The following is a 16,195-nucleotide window of genomic DNA, read 5'->3' on the forward strand; positions in this document are numbered from 1 at the left end:
GACACAAAGTCAAAATGTCTTTGTGTCTTATGTGAAGCACAATTGCATCCACTTCTTTCTTTTTTTAGAAAATATTCATAACTTTCTTTTTAAAGATTTACGAATAACAGTAAAAGCAGAGTTTTAATGGAACTATTGCATACAATAAATAAAAAAAGCCCATCAAATTGATTATGAAATTAAAATTGTATTTACAAAGACAATTCAGTCATCAATTAACATAACATTTCTGAAGAAAAAAGAAGTTTTCCTTTCATGAGCTTCTTGCACTTTTGCTTATCTTTGAAGTGAAAATGACTTGTATTCAAATTTGATTGCATTACTTTGTCAACCCCGATTTATTCCTACTAAGGTGGTCTGTTTTTTTGGATCATTTTGCAATCAAGAAAACCCTCACTGAGCAATGTTTCTGAAATGAAACAGAAAAAAAGCACATTGCAAATGAACTGCTCAGGGGTTTGAATGAGGCACAATGGGAGGCTGGAGAAAAGAGAAAACTATTTACTACTGGAGAAGACTGTTTGGTGCATGTTAAACTTTTGGCCAGCAGTTCATTGTCTCTGATGTCTATCATTTAATAGGCTAGTTGACATAATGAATGAGCCAGACCCACCTTCTGCCACTCCAGAAAGGCCCCAGCCTTATCTGAATTGAGAAGCACATTGGAGCCTCTCAGCCAATCACGACACAGCCCTGTAGCAAAGTGCAGGCCCGAAAGAGGAAGAGCAGAGAACTTTTGTTTTCCTCAGAGTTTAATGAAGTTGGCCTGGTCACTCAAGAAGGGATTAAAGGAGAATTTAGTGTCACTGAGCTGTGACTGGTGAAGAGGGAACTCAAGTGTTCGGGTCACTGTGTGAACAGGATGGTCTCAGTTCAGAGCTGCACCAGGAGGAATATGGCTGGCTCTCCTCCTGCTTTTCCCGGCTTCGGGAACTCTGGAAAGAGTTTTCTTATTGACAATCTGCTGCAGTCACAGACGCCTTCAGCCCGTCCGGAATGGACGGCAGGTGGACACCTGAGACGAGCAGAACGTCCGAGGAGAACCTGGGGCTCTGAGCATGGAGCCTATCAAAGCCAGGCCCACAGTCCCCTGCAGGGGAAAGATTTAGGAGGACCACTTCTGCCGCACTCAGGTACACTGATTTTGTATGAAAGCAGAATAAATCAAAAAAAGATAAGATTATATTTGCATCTCAAGGAATTTAAATGTTTGAAGCTACAAAGTTACACTGTGTGACCTAAAGCCAGCAACGAGTATTTTATTTCTTCTTTATAACCCGTTATATTCATCTAAAGGATAAATATTGTTGTAATAAATTCTACATTTCTAGCCTGGAAATTATTCATTGGTCTGAAATTTTATTTATAGGTTATATTTAACTTTGTAAGAGATGTCACAGATAAGTGTGGCGTAAGTCACTGACACACTTGTATAAAATAATTTAATCAAGATTATTTACCGCTGAAATGTTCCTGCTTTGACTTTGCAAATGTTCCCAGCACATGTTGCTGTGTAGCCTACTACCAAAGTAAAAAAAAACATAAAGGCCTGTTTTATAACTTAAATGATCAACTATATTGTTAATTTAGGTCTGTGTAAGCCATTTATATCTTGATAGGGAAGTCTCACTCACTAAAGTAAGAAGTTTGTGAAGACTTTTGAAATGATGGGGTACTTCAAAATCTAACAATTGATGACGTAAAAACTAAATATATATTTTTTATTAAAAATTTGTAACAAATAACATTTTATAAGTCATATTTCAAATAGAAATGATAATGACTGCAAAGATAAGATTAATTAAACTAAATAAAAAAAAAAAATGTAAAGCTGTGCAAACTTTACAATTATATGGAATTTCTAAATATGGCCCAATCATTTTTTAAGCAAACAAATTTTCAAACAGAATTAATAAATACATATTATTCGAATGCATGGTTTTCAAATAAAATACATCTATCAAAACATTTAAATATAAAATAAAAATGAAATAAAAAGTCTGGATGCATCACTTAAAGCTTAGCACTGCTGTAGAAATATAGATAACAAAAATTTGACAAAGTAGGACTCCAAATGCCTCTCAGAAGACGGCGGTGATCCAGGTTTATTATACCTGTCTCACCTGTTTAACACATGCCTATATCTGACTGTTCCTATCTCTCTCTGCAGGTGTACTGAGCAGTGTTTTCCTGCGGAGCCCGCAGTATCTGCTGGCATGCTGCGGTGGGTCCAGCCCCCCTCCTGTCTTCTCCAGTGAGTGTTTTATGCCTCATCAGCAATGCCTCAGCTACTCTCTAAGCATTAGCAGCAGGGTCTCCCATGCTTTCCACAGCTAATTACTGATGCAATGCCAAAGAGCTAATTCTCCGTTCAACTCTGCACGGCTCTATTCATAAACATTCACGGCTGTTTAGGATGGGGAAGAGGGGTGGGTTGCAAGGCTTTTCAGAGTCCCTGGGGCCCCCTATTTTGTACTTCCAGATACACACTTTAACTAGCGCAAATATGCAGAGCAAATAAACATCTTGTCTTCTGTCATATTACGATTATTACCAGGTGTGAATTCCCACTTTTGAATAATGCTGATTGTTTCAAAGCGTACCACTCCCTCAGCATTAATAAGTTCAGTTTTCAATAGCTTCAAGTTTCATTTTCAAGCCGCAAGCAATTTGGAAACATCCATAAAACCTGTAATTGCGCCTCAAATTTTCCTCCAAACTGTGCTTGAACTGTTTCAGTTCATATAACTTGTGTAGAGTGCTAGTGCTGTATCACACTCAAATTAACTAGGACACGCAGCTGTCTTATTTTGGTACTATCCCACAGTAATTGGAAGTTATTAGTTTCTGCAATCTATGATGCTCGTCACAGGTCCCGGGAGTCCGCTTAGTAGGTTGACACTTTCCCACAGTGGCCAGCAACACAACAATGCCAAGTCTGGCCGTGACCAATTGGCACTTTCACTCCACCATCCACACGCGACCTCACTGCAATTTTTCACTGCAGCAATGAACTCCGCTAAGCACAAAAAGCTCGCCCATTTCTCTACAGAAGAGGGCTGGTCCAGGAACATCCCCCGGCCATTGTGTGGCTAAAGAGCTTGGTCCTCAAACCCCCCTCCTTTCTCCTGTCCTTCAACTCTCATTCCTACCCATTGGAGACTCCTTGACTAGGACATAAAGCATTCAATGAAAGTGACTTTTATAGACTTTTTCGAGCTCATCTTCTCATACAAACTCGCTTCATACCTGCAAGTGAAAAGATTTAGTGTTGGGCCACTGAACCATCGAGTAATGGCATTTCCATTGAACGGCTCTATTGTTGGTGTCCCGCAGGGCTCTATGGTTGGCCCACTAGGGTAGACACACACGTTGCCCAGGAATGACCTGGTAATCAGCTATTTAAGTGAAAGCCATTGAGTCCCAATAGAGAAGTGAGAAGCATGTCCAAACCTGTTATGTGCTCCCCAGAGGTGGTCTATGTGCAGATTTGTCGTACAGATTAAAAAGGCAACATTGAATAGATCCGATCAATTGTTCCACTTGACTTTTGTTGTGCCTGCACCTGTGAGTGAAGTAGCGTGGGATTGCTCCTCACAGTTCACCAAATCCCTTTTTTCTCAGTTGAAGTGGCTTTTTATTCTCTTTAGTCACCCCCAGTTTGTTAAATTGGACAAATAGAAAAAGAGAAATCAAAAGTGAGTGATAAAGCAAGTGTGACAAAAAGTGGCATGGTCTAGGGTTGAAAAGGTAGGAAATGTGGGATGGTTGGTTAAGTGTGCATATTGATTGTGGAAAGAGTGGATTTTGTGCCATTTAAATCAAGATTGTCTACTTCATGAAACACTTGGGGAGCCAATAATGTGCTGTTTCATCTCAATTCAGTTCACACGGCCTCTGTATTCCCCTGGTCACTGCTTGTACCCCCGTTTCAATGAAGTTACACTTCATTTTCGACAGTCCACCAATGATAGCTACGAATCAATAACCCATATCTCACTGATGTTGATCTATAGTAGCTTGGGTCAACACACTGACATTAATATATGTTTTTTTTATGTTTCAGAGGGAGCAAATATTCGAATGTGGTCTGCTGATATAAGTCCTAGGTCACGCAGAGGGATCCTCAGGAGGGCTGTGTTCTCTGAAGAACAACGGAAAGAGCTGGAGAGAACTTTTCGGAGACAGAAATACATCAGCAAGACAGACCGGAACAAGCTGGCAGCTGATCTCAGTCTCAAGGAGTCACAGGTAATCAAGGAGGAATTGCGTATTTTTTACATTTTGCCTAATCTCTAATCCTAAAAGACCTTCAGCAGGAAGAAAAAACATCTGTGTACATCTTTAGCCATATTGATAACCGTTTCAATTCTGCCATTTACCATTCTCCTGACGCTTTAGGTAAAGATCTGGTTCCAGAACCGCCGAATGAAGTGGAGGAACTGTAAGGAAAAGGAAGTTCATAACACTCGCTCCCCAATGGATGAGCTCATGGCCCAAGGTCTTGCTCAGGAGGAGGAAGAACCATCGCAGAAACACTCCGACTCAAAGAATGAGAGATCACCCCCACAGAAGAGTGTCTGGGACACATGAGAGATAGTAATGAGTGGAAAGTAAACCAATGACTCTCAAATTCACAAAAAGCTGTAAAAAAAAAAGGCTACTATGGGAGGGCGTTAAAACTACGTGGATGGAAAACACGGTCTGTGAAGACTAACACTGATCATATTAACTCTTTAATGAATGTAATTGTCTTGTCCCATCATAATTATTATAAGGTTCAACTGGTGTGTCAATCATCTTATTCCGTTTCACTGGCTTCAGTAAGCAATTTATCGGTTATTACACTGAAAAGTCTTTCCAGGAAAAATGTCCACTGTAATTGTAATCACTTAAATGCACACACGAGTCACTTCATTTAATGCATTTACATGCCTGACTCTTGTATTGTATTGTTTTGGTCAGCTTTATAGTAATGCTCTGCTCAGAATCCAAATCATTTGGTATATTTTGTAAATATGTTCTTTTTTTTCATGATCATGAACACACAGATCAACTGTAAATAAAGTGTTTCAGTGAATCCTGATTTCCACATTGATTATTTCCATGTTATTGAACACACTACTATACACCATCTACCATTTCTATAAATATGTATAGCTCATGTTCCCCTTTAACAAAAAGATCACCGGCAACAATGAAGGTTTACTTCATTCTTTTATTTATAGTCAATGCTCAATGTTTAAAGACAAAAAAATATATATATATTACCTATAACAATAATACTGCCAGAGGCACGCACAATCCTCTACAGTAAAAGCACACATTACAGGACAGTAAGAATGTGTGTCGTTAAAAGCAAACAATAAACAGACATTTCTATTCAGACAAATTTAAAGATACTACGCTAGACTGCTTTGCCATCACTATTAACAGTCCAGTCCAGGAAGAGATAATTCTTTACTTTGTTGGAGTCTCTGCGGAAGCAGGAGAGTAGGTCATGATGGTCCATTGAGTTGAGTTCTCCTTGTTTGTGGAAGGAAAAGGCAGAAGGGACCAAACTCCCAAGAGAGATATAACCCAAAGTCTTGATTGTGATCCTCAGACATGCTCCGGTAGAGTTGAGACAGGGGGTCACCCCAAGCCCCAAGCAGCCTCAGGATCACCTCTGTCAATTGTTCCCTCTGTACATGAAAGAGTTGCTTAAATAACTCAGTGGTAAAGTCCAACTTTATATTGTCTCTGACAAGATGCAGTGCCATCACTTCTGTGCATGATGACTAAATATAATATTAGCAACATGAATGCTCACCCCTAGCCTTTGTGCATTCTCCTTATCGTCTGGGTGTTAGTATGCCATATGTGTGGCACCTCCGTTTTCCTATGAGGTTCTTCCTGGGAAAGAAATATTGTTCCTGCAATACGGACACACATACCACACGTAGTGATACCGGGGCTTCAAAGATAGCCGACACAAACCAACGGTGATTGATGGTGGATGAATGGCGGTCGAAAGGTTGATGGATGGTGATGGATGATCGATGTCAGACTTGAAATAAAAGAACTCACAAATTCAGAGTGCAGATCACTGGAGATTCCATGCATTCTTGAAGACTGTTGTATGACCCTTTCGAAAGAGATCTACCAGGGAAAGAACATGGCATCCAGTCTGTCCATAGGCACAGATCGGGGCAGCGACAACCCTCATGGAAAGCTGCAGGTACACCAGTGTAAGAACAGCAAACAAAACTGAGTGGAAAAAAGATGTAGTCACTAAAAATCAATAGTAATACATTTACATAAAACCGTTTGTGTATTTAATTAATAATCGTGCCATCTTACCCTTTTTCATGGTTCTTTTCCTGCGGTGGAGGACCAGATGACGAGTAGAGCTGTTTTCCCACCAGAGCTACTGTTGCGGAAGCTAAACTCAAACTGTGATGATGTTGCTGATTAAACAAATCCAGAAAATGTGATTTTTCTCTTTCCACGTCATGCGCTTCGCTTCATTAACTACTCAGTGGAGAACAGACCGAGCTAACCCAGGCGGGAAAAGTAGGCCTACGACAAACTATAAATTGGCTGAGGCAATTCATCAATTTAAAAATAATGAACATTTGTGAATGGTGTAGATAAAAACTTGTATTTCTTTGAGCTCAGATCTTAGTCCAAATGTGCTTCTCTTAAGCGTAATAACAAAAAAACTACAAAAGCAGATGCAGGATTCCTCATGATCCTTATAAAAGTCCCATGTCTCACTTTAGCAGTACATACAAAGCATGATAAATACAATCAATACAAACTCATACATTTGAGATAATTTTAGCCTAATTAGGGCAACTAACAATATTCAAATCTCTAAAAGCATTCAGCACTTTCACATTTATTTGAAACTACCAGACATTATCTGTAGGGAGCACTACATAAAAATGAGTATCACAAAAGTATAGAATTGTCCCATTGTTCAACAACCCAACAACCCAAACACAGTTCTGTTCAGCCTGGCAGTGAAAACGAGGCTATTCAAATGTAAAGTGAGTGATTTGTCTTCTCATTAGCGCTACATAGTCCGCCAGAGACCACAGGTCATCTACAGTGAATGAGTCATTCTACAGTTGTCTTCCACAGAGCCTCTTTCCACATCATGCAAGGACTCATTTGTAAATGCAATGCACAATATTATAAAGTAAAGTTTTCAAGCAAAAAGGGGGTAAAAACTCCACCATCAAATGAATGCATGCAAGTATTATTTTTATATTGCATTGAACATCTCCTCTCAACCCTTTTTTAATACTTGCAATGAAAAGGGGGCATGGTACTAGAATAGTGAACCAGTGCTCTGCTGCTCCATTAGTGTGCCACCTTGTGGAGAAATGAGTGATAAGCAAAGAGGGCAACAGATTTAGAGGAGCCTCTCATGACTCTTTCCTTTTGCTGTATAAAGATAGCGATAATGGGCTAAGCAGTATGGTCAACACAATTGTTAGCGTTAAACATTACACGTACAATATTATAGTTTTGTAACATTTTATTGTCATCTTTTACCGCATAAAATACACGTAGAAAGGATGTCATAAATACACCAATATCCTTAAAGAAAATAGAATCTACAATCGATATACATTAATTCATACTATGTACAGTTTTGAGTGCATTCTATTACTGTGTGCTGTCAGAGCAGGGATGAGACAGTGAGCTGCTGAGGGAGGCAAAGGGTGTCTCTTCTACACATTTAGCTTACTTTACAAACTCTCGCCAACACCCAATGCCAAGAAACTCTCCATCTTGTCTTGAATCATGTGTGTTTTAGGTGTGGACTCAAATACAAAAGTTTGTTCTTGTGCGAGTCCACACTTAAAACACAGATTCAGAGCTCCAGGTTTTACACGTACGGATCGATCCATTCAACATCTGTAGTGCTTCCACTTGCGAGTGGCCACTGCAATGTTTGCGTCTTTTTTGTGCCACGGGAAGACACAGGTGAGAGCAAGGGTACCATCAGGCTGTACAGAACCGGTCAGCACGTAAAGCTGTGACCGTCCGGGGCGCACAAGGACATCGGCACAGCGCAGGTTGATGAGGAGCCACTGCTGGAGCAAGTGTTGCGTGTCATAAGGCAGGAGAGGTCCCTGACGGATAAACTCAACACGGCCCTCAATGTCATACTCTGGCTCTCCCATGGGTATGCGACGGCGATGAAGTTTGGCAGTCACAGCTGAGGAGAAGAGAAAAAAAAAACAATTAATCATTTGGTTTGGAAAATTACACACTATTGTAAAAAAAAAAACAACTAAAAAACATGTCCATACAGCATACACGTCAACAAACCACGGCGTGGTGAAAGGATTCTTAAACTTACCAAAATCATGCTGGCAGAAACTATTCAGGACTGTTTTCATTCCAGGAGCCTCTTCCACAGACGGGCAGTTTTGGCAAGCAGGTTTGGGTAAGTCTGCGATAACAAATTACACATAATTCAACAAACCTGGAGGGCATACAGTAATTATAGGACATCTAAAAGAGCAAGCACTTGGTAGGTCATTCTGCCAATGGAATGTTAAGGCAGTAAAGTAAAACAGAGTTCAAATAATTAAGTCTGTGGTGCATGCATACCTTTCGTAAAGTGGTTCAATTTTGCTTGGGGAGAAAGGCACATGTCTTCCTCAGCAGGAAAGCGGTCACAATCAAGTGCCTCGGGCCATGGGTGACCCTGGCAGGCGAGCACCGGGGCACAGCTGGCCCTCACTGCCACACACAGACTACGGCATGGTTGATAAAATCTGGAGGAGAGAATAAAAAAATAAAAAAAGTTACACATTGAGTGCAAAATGACTGCAATAACGATGAAAATGAGTGTATTTCACAGAAAATAAACAAAGAGAAAAGAACAAGACATGGAAAAATCTCCTTACGTGGCGAGACAGATTGGAGCAATGAGGGAGCAGAGGAAGGCCTGGGCCTGAGGGTGGCAGCCAGTCTGCAACAGAGGCCTCCAGTCCTCTGAACGTGGCACCACCTCAACGTCCAGGTTGCTGTGACCCAAGAAGTTAGGCAGCCGCATCTCAGAGTAACCGACATCTTTGCAGACTTTCATCCGGTTGGGGATAGTGACGCAACGAGTGGACTGACCCATGTCGAAGGCCATCAACGGACAGGTCATGGTCAGGAGAGCCACGGTGAAGAACACAGCCATGGCGGAGAGTTCGCAAAATCCGGAGAGTCCACGAGGTAGATGGAGGAGCTTTTACCTGAGGTTGCTGGTTTTCAGAAGTCTCTGGCTTTGTGGCTGCTGCTGCTCGCTTTATATACAGCAAGGTCAGCCAGCCCCATCAGTCTGAAAGTCTGTTATCAACTACCTATCAAAGACGCAGAGACGATGTGTTTGGAGACAACGGCTTGTTTTGTGATGCCTGCAGACATGGGAGGAGGGGGGGTAATAAGCAGTTGGAGGGTGTGTGTGTGTGTGTGTGTGTGTGAGGGGGAGTAGGGAGGGGTCACAATGGGCAATCACGGCCCAGCTTTCACTGCCTGAAGCCCAGTCACAGAATCTGCTTCACTTGCTTTCATAGGTCCAGGAGATAGAAAACTAACGTGCACCACCTCATGGAAAAGAATTTAAAAACTCTTGGCGCTCAAAGTCCGATATGCTGCTACTCACTCGGCACACAATCTTTACAGTGTTTGAAATACCAACTCAATTACCTCAAAAGTGAATGATATTTTGACCACTCCCAATAATATATTTGCTTTGATCACAGTAAGTGAAATATAGAATGATGCCACCTTTTTTTTTTTTTTTTGCATTGGCTGATCCGTAAAAACAACCTAATCCCATAAGGAGGCTTTGCAAAAATCCCTCTCTGAAAGTTCCTTTAGACATAAATCGGAGGTTTTTGTAGACAGACAGGCAGTCTCCTTCATATTGTCGGGCTCTTTCATGTGTCCCTGCTTCCTAATTGGAGGGTTTCATCGGCAGAGCCTCCAGTTCTCATTAGCAAAGTAGAGTCTCTTTTGGCTCACCTGGCTTTGATCTACCAATAACACAAACTCACAGCCACATGCAAAATACTATGAGCCTACCACCTCTTTGGCTTATCGGTTTCATGCATCAGCAATAAATAAATTCCGGCATCATCAGCCACTGTGTGCATGGCACTCTACACACAGATCTGTGTTATACTCAAGAACAAGTTCACGCAATAAGGAGATAAAGACTGTACAGTAAATCACCTCTGGCCAGATATCAATGTTTAATTTGCATGGTACTTATAACCATAAATAACCAGAGCAACATCTCCCATACACACCCTCAGTCATAACAGGCCAACATCCCTTTCAAGACACCAGAGATCTCGTCCTGAGATGCAGACCGGGAGCACAGACACGAGTGCTAATGTGTCCCATTCTCTACGTCTCATGTATTTAAGCCTCTTAATTTAACAATGGGACTACATTACAGCATCAACGTATTTGTTTAGATCTCGTCTGTCTGCAGATTTAGATGTCTATCTGGGTCTTTTGAGGACTTTCCCTCATGAATCAGAGGTCTCTATCCCACCCAGCCTGTCATGCTCATTGTGGAGTCAGACATGCCAAAATAAACCCAATTCTAGTTGGCCCTATACTCTCATTTCTGGGTCCTGTATATGCCCACCTTGTCTACTGCACGGATTGCACTCTTGCAGCCAGCCAGAGCCCTCCATCGGCCCCAGCTAAGCCAATTTTTACAGCCTGATCTGATGAGTGGAGGCTGGTTCCAGTTCGGGTAGACGAGCATAGCCTGTAAAAAGGGGACTAACTGGGCAATTAGAGTCACAGACCAATTTAGGAGAACAATAGGTCCACACATTTAACAAGCTCCCCCCTGCCAGGAGCGCAGCAGGGGTCTGTTGTTGGGCCTAATGGCTGCCCTGTAGACACAGTGTCTGTCTTGGTAATGTGTTGCCTGCCCCTGCCTCAGTTAATGAGGTGATACAAGTATGAGATGAACGGCCGGGCACCTGTCTGTCAAACATAGACAGAAGACGTACTGTATCTTGTTATACACTTAACCTAAATATCACTTTACTTATTTTTACAGGTCCAAAGTCATTATATTCACTGGATTTTTTCATACCTCTTTAATTCACTTAGCTACATATTTTCGGCTGAATATCAGGCCAAATCAAATAAATTATGTTAAATTAAAAACACCAAACCAGACATTAATCTTCATTGTTTTTGTATTTATAGCAGTTAAGTTGCTCTGATACAGCACTACCAGAAGTTGCACCAGGACCTGATATTTAAGCAGAAATCCACCCTAAAAATGAATTCATTGCTATCCTGTAACACATGGAAGAAATTGGAATTTTAAGATTAAGTATAACGTTTCAGAGGTTGGGCACCCGTCAGCTGCCCTCATCTGGTCTGTGGGTCTGTTTTTATACCATGTGAATAAGACATTACTATTTACCATTTCCATCACAGCTCAGTTTTGTGAAACATTTTCCTCTTAAGCTGAAAGCAGAGATGCAAGACTGTATAGAGAAGGTCCATGGTAAATAATGAAACAAAGTCCTCTTCACTACAACAGCACACTAAGGTCATTTAACCAGGATGTGGGGTTGATAGGTTCACAGGGATTCATTTTTATATTAAGATAAAACTAATTGGAAAGAGCCATTTCAAATATTGTTTGAGCACAATCACTAGTGGCCAACTTCAAACATGTCACCTTATCAACTCGTCCTGCTTCAAGATCCGGCGAAGAAAGATGTTTGCAGATGCTGAAGTTAGCATTAAAAAAAAATCGTTTGAGTAGCATAGCGTGAATTGTTTGGGGTATTTCTACATCATACTCACGGTCTCTAATGGCAGCAGAGCGAACACCTGAGACACACATCAAAGACAAAGCAGGGGGGGGGGGGGGGGGGGGGGGGGGGGTGTCTGAGCTGGCCTGCCTTACAACACAGTGAACTCATATAAAAGCTGTCTCCTAGCACATAAGAGACTCATTAACTTAACAGATTGAACCCCCCGCCCCATCCTACTGGGCTCCAGCAGGACTGACAGTCCCGTGCAGACTGTCAGTAGCACTCAATTGTCACATCCAGTCTCCGGGCCTTGTGGGCAGACGCTGCCACGCCGAGACTAGCAGACAACTGTAGATCAACTCAGGACACTAACCCCGAGTCTCACACACTCAACTTCTGTTGAATATCACGTTCTCAACAAAGGTCTGATATAAAGCACTGGGAATGTGCTGCAGCTGCCGTTATAAATCAGGCCAATGCCATTCAAATCATTATTGTTGCATAATTGCGCAGCCTTGGCAGATGAACAATGCTGAAATATTATGACACAATTCAAAATAATATGTGATAGATCAATTGAAAAATCTTATGCTCAGTCAAGCACATCAACTTAAAAATCACAGGACACAGAAAGAATTGTGCAGTGTACACGAGCATCATCTTTATTTATACTTCCCGCATGGAACTGCATTTTGCATTCACAGAAAAAACATTTCTCTTTACAAACAACTTCCGTTAACACTGATGGAGACGGCTACACTATGCAAACAGTCAAGAGACACGATAAGACACTCAGGCTGACAGACAGAGCTAAGGTTCAACATCTACGATCACGTTGTCCTCTTCAGCCGTCCTTCAATGCTCTGCAACACTGTGGGAGAAACAAAGAGACCGTTAATGTTCTTCTTGCTCTTTTTTAGCTACTTGCATGCAAGTAGCTAAAGAAATTGAGAATTGCTTCTACTTTCCATCCAAATCACACCAACCTAAAAACAAGCAGATTCAATTTGACTATAGAAAATGTGTTTACAGATGGTATACGTGGTGGAACCCGTGTCAAAACAACTGAATATCAAAGGACTTAGGGCAGAACAGTTGCATTGGATTGTATAGGTTTACTAAACAAAGCAGCTAGTGAGTGTAAATATGCATTATGAATGATGACCACATACATCTCAGAGTCTCTGAGGGAGGGAGGGGGGTCACAGCCCAGATACGCCCCGTTGATGAAACAGTACTGCAGCAAAGCCCTGAAGCAGAGATCCTAGAAAGGAATATTAAGTATTTAAAAAGCTCATAATGAACAAAAATACATGTTTAATAAAGCTTTTGTCACTCACCCTGATGAGAATGTGGGGGTTTCCAACGATCAGGAGCAGGGCTTTGGGACGCGTGATGGCCACGTTGAAGCGTTTGGGGTTGGACAGAAAGCCGAGCGCATTCTGCAAATCGTCGATCTGCACCGATTCATTAGAGCGCACCTTTATCATAAAGACAATGAAACGCTGAAATATGGGATCGACTATGGGAACATTATGATGTATAATAGACATAAGGTGAACAGAGCGGCGTCAGGTCCATGAAGAAGAGACAGCAAACTGGTTCGTACTTAAGGATTGAATATTCACTCGTGCCCATCAACGGGGCTCAGCAGGCAGACATGTCACTCCACCTGAAACATCTCTGAATGCACAGCAGGGGGCAGATTCTAGAGATTATTTTTAGAACATCTTAGTTCTGATAGTAAATAAATTGAAACCGCCCAAATGTAGGCGTGGAAAAAAACAATCCCTTCAATTGTCGAAATGTGATCCGATGGCATAACCACAAGGCACTCTGGGAAGACGGCTTAAATTGTTTAATTTCTCGAATTTTGCAAACATTTGTTGAATCAGTCGAGTTCAAGCTGTGATAAAAGGCAAATGATGGGATAAAGATTTCTTCTTTTGAAAATCGGACTGCAGCAACAAACTTACTTTTGATTGATATTAGTACAAAAAAATGGTCTTCTGCACTTAATTTATCAGGATCTCATAAAACTGAAACACCTACATCGGCCAAACTTGGCAAAGGAAGGTTCAACAGCTCACCCAAAGAAAACTACATTGACCGACCACATGGTGGTGCCAACAACAACTAAAAACATTTGGGTCGGTTACAGCTGAGCTGAATCACCAGAAGTCCCACTACTCTCAAATGTGTCCAATCTCCTCTACATTTGACACGTCTGGACAGAGACAAAAAAAATTATATTTAGATGGAATTGTGAAAGATGTGCTGTATTGCTGTACAGAATGTGCACTTGATTAAAGTCGATGCCATGTTAAATCAAACAATGGAGCCCAGATTCAGTTGTTGCCTACCGTAGACATGATGATGACCAGGAACTCTTGTCCTTGGAACTCCTCGACGGAGCCCACTTTGATGTCAGAGAGGCCCACCTTACCCAGCAGCACCCGAATCTTCTCACACTGGAGAATAATAGGAAGACAAGGACACTGCTGGGTTACAATATGCACTCACTTAGAAGCCATTTAAGCTACCTTGCAGTTTAATGTGGAATGACACAGAAATAGCTTTTCCCCCACTGCGCTAGGATGAAAACAGAAAGGACATCTTACTTTTGTAACTGAAGTGTAATAAAGCTTTGATATAAGAAAGCACGATACACATTTAGCGAATGAACCGTGCAGTCTTACTTGTTTCTTGTAGGGGGCAATGATGCCGATGTCGGAGGCGTTCACGGGGTTGTAGAGCTTCTTTGCCAGCTGGCAGCAGTAGAACATGACCTGTACAGCCTCCACTGGGTTGAACCATGACGGGTTATTACCTTCCCTCATTTCGGTGCCCTAGGGCAGAGCAGAAACCACAGAATAAACGTGGGAGCTGAATTTCCCAGTAACTTGAATAAGCCCGACATGGTTTACATGTTTCAGACGTAGCTGGTGCTCATTGTAGATGCATGACCACTCACTCTAACTCCATGGAAGAGGAGTGGGAAGCCTTTTTTGGGCAGGGTTTGCCACTTGCAGAGAGTCTCCACTACGGTCCTCGATGCGTTGAAACACAGTTCGTTCTTGTAGAAGAGCTTGGAGGGCAGCGTGAGCAAGGCTTCATGAGAACGGTAATTGTAGATCAGCTTAGTGACCTGTAGTAGTAAAAGACCAGCTTCATAACCATCATGCATGCAAATATTCTCCAAAGCATTCTGCTAACAGGAGTTATTTGTTGTTAATCTTGATCAATGATGACACTAATATATATATATATAAAGATAGGAAAATATGCAACACATGCTATGTAGCATAGCAGCTGCATAGAAATGATGAAATATTGTCTTCATTAATGTTAATGTGATACTTGATAAAACTAATGAAAGATGTTTGCAGTGCACCAACCAGCTTGGGGTTGTATCCCCAGTCGTGTCTGGAGTACAGTGGGTTGGCCATCAGCCTCTCCAGCAGAGACACCCCGAGGCCGAAGGCGGTGGCCAGCTTGGACTTCACTAATGGACCCAACTGACAGGGGTCACCGGCCAACACTGTCTGAGCGGGTGAGGGAAGAAAAGTCACGATCAATGAAGAAAGCTCAGGCGTTTTTTTCAATAATCAGAAAGGCTGGTTTTCATACTGACCTGTCCGTCTCTCTCGGATAAATAACTCATGGGGATCAGGGACTCTGGCTCTGTGGCCTGGCCGGCTTCATCCAGGAACACGTGGGTAAAATGTCCCACTCTGAGGACAAACAGATCCACAGTAAAAACAACTGAGACAGTAGGAGAAAAAAGACTGGACACAAGCTGCTCAGCTATCCCTCCTACAGAGCAGGCCTTACTGTATTCCTATGTTGTGGAACATGCCGGCGCTGGAGCAGGTGCTGACCACAATCCTGTGAAAAGAGGCATGACGGATGTCCTCTCCTGCCTTCGAGTACAGTCTCAGCACTTCTGGGATGGACTAAGAAAATGTCAAGATGGCACAAACATTTTAGGTGATGAAGCAATGTACTAAAGGTAGATGCAGACACATCATGTTATCACAACCTCATCAATTATTCAAAGGGATTACTGACGATTGTACCGCCCAACCTGGTGGCAAATACCGACGGCATCTGTACAGATGTTACTGCACAGAGGAGCGTGCATATTTTCCCTTTGATCACTTTGAGTTAGGTGTCTGCACAGTGAATGTCTTTTCCCTGATGCTGTCAAGTACCTCCTCCTGCCTACAGGATGCGTTGACGCGGGCCAAACTCGCAGCATGCAGGAAACCACTGTGATGTAGGCGGATGCAGATGAGGTCGGCAGCACTGTTGGAGGGAGTACATACGAGTACCCGACTACTGGGCAGAAAGTAGTAAACCTGGAGGTGGAAAGAAGGAGCAGAATGGGAGAAATGTTG

At 42.1% G+C, this 16,195-nt stretch overlaps 3 protein-coding genes and 1 pseudogene across 3 annotated transcripts in view; 1 reads left to right on the plus strand and 3 right to left on the minus strand.

The window, feature by feature from the left end:
* The first annotated feature begins 862 nt into the window (after positions 1-862).
* Positions 863-4,622, plus strand: dbx2 (developing brain homeobox 2). The gene is made up of 4 exons (XM_076088734.1): positions 863-1,133; positions 2,171-2,254; positions 4,067-4,251; positions 4,402-4,622. The coding sequence occupies exons 1-4, from the start codon at positions 863-865 to the stop codon at positions 4,591-4,593; spliced, it is 732 nt and encodes a 243-aa protein (XP_075944849.1). The 3' UTR covers positions 4,594-4,622.
* A 785-nt stretch (positions 4,623-5,407) lies between these two features.
* Positions 5,408-6,352, minus strand: LOC142947915 (prolactin-like; annotated as a pseudogene).
* A 1,223-nt stretch (positions 6,353-7,575) lies between these two features.
* szl (sizzled) lies at positions 7,576-9,193 on the minus strand. The gene is made up of 4 exons (XM_076089970.1): positions 8,913-9,193; positions 8,614-8,780; positions 8,360-8,452; positions 7,576-8,215 (listed from the first exon to the last, which is right to left on the minus strand). The coding sequence occupies exons 1-4, from the start codon at positions 9,191-9,193 to the stop codon at positions 7,905-7,907; spliced, it is 852 nt and encodes a 283-aa protein (XP_075946085.1). The 3' UTR covers positions 7,576-7,904.
* A 3,457-nt stretch (positions 9,194-12,650) lies between these two features.
* Positions 12,651-16,195, minus strand: part of mov10l1 (Mov10 like RNA helicase 1) — a 9,216-nt gene continuing 5,671 nt past the window's right edge. The window contains exons 17-26 of the mRNA XM_076089787.1: positions 16,010-16,156; positions 15,630-15,751; positions 15,430-15,529; positions 15,194-15,340; positions 14,770-14,943; positions 14,495-14,644; positions 14,159-14,266; positions 13,136-13,276; positions 12,968-13,059; positions 12,651-12,666 (exon numbers count right to left, since the gene is read on the minus strand). Coding sequence (XP_075945902.1) covers positions 12,651-12,666; positions 12,968-13,059; positions 13,136-13,276; positions 14,159-14,266; positions 14,495-14,644; positions 14,770-14,943; positions 15,194-15,340; positions 15,430-15,529; positions 15,630-15,751; positions 16,010-16,156 — 1,197 coding nt within the window. The remainder of the gene's footprint in view (positions 12,667-12,967; positions 13,060-13,135; positions 13,277-14,158; positions 14,267-14,494; positions 14,645-14,769; positions 14,944-15,193; positions 15,341-15,429; positions 15,530-15,629; positions 15,752-16,009; positions 16,157-16,195) is intronic.

Source organism: Anarhichas minor, unplaced genomic scaffold, assembly GCF_050575085.1.
Source record: "Anarhichas minor isolate MPS153535 unplaced genomic scaffold, ASM5057508v1 ptg000011l, whole genome shotgun sequence".
Taxonomy (NCBI): Eukaryota; Metazoa; Chordata; class Actinopteri; order Perciformes; family Anarhichadidae; genus Anarhichas; species Anarhichas minor.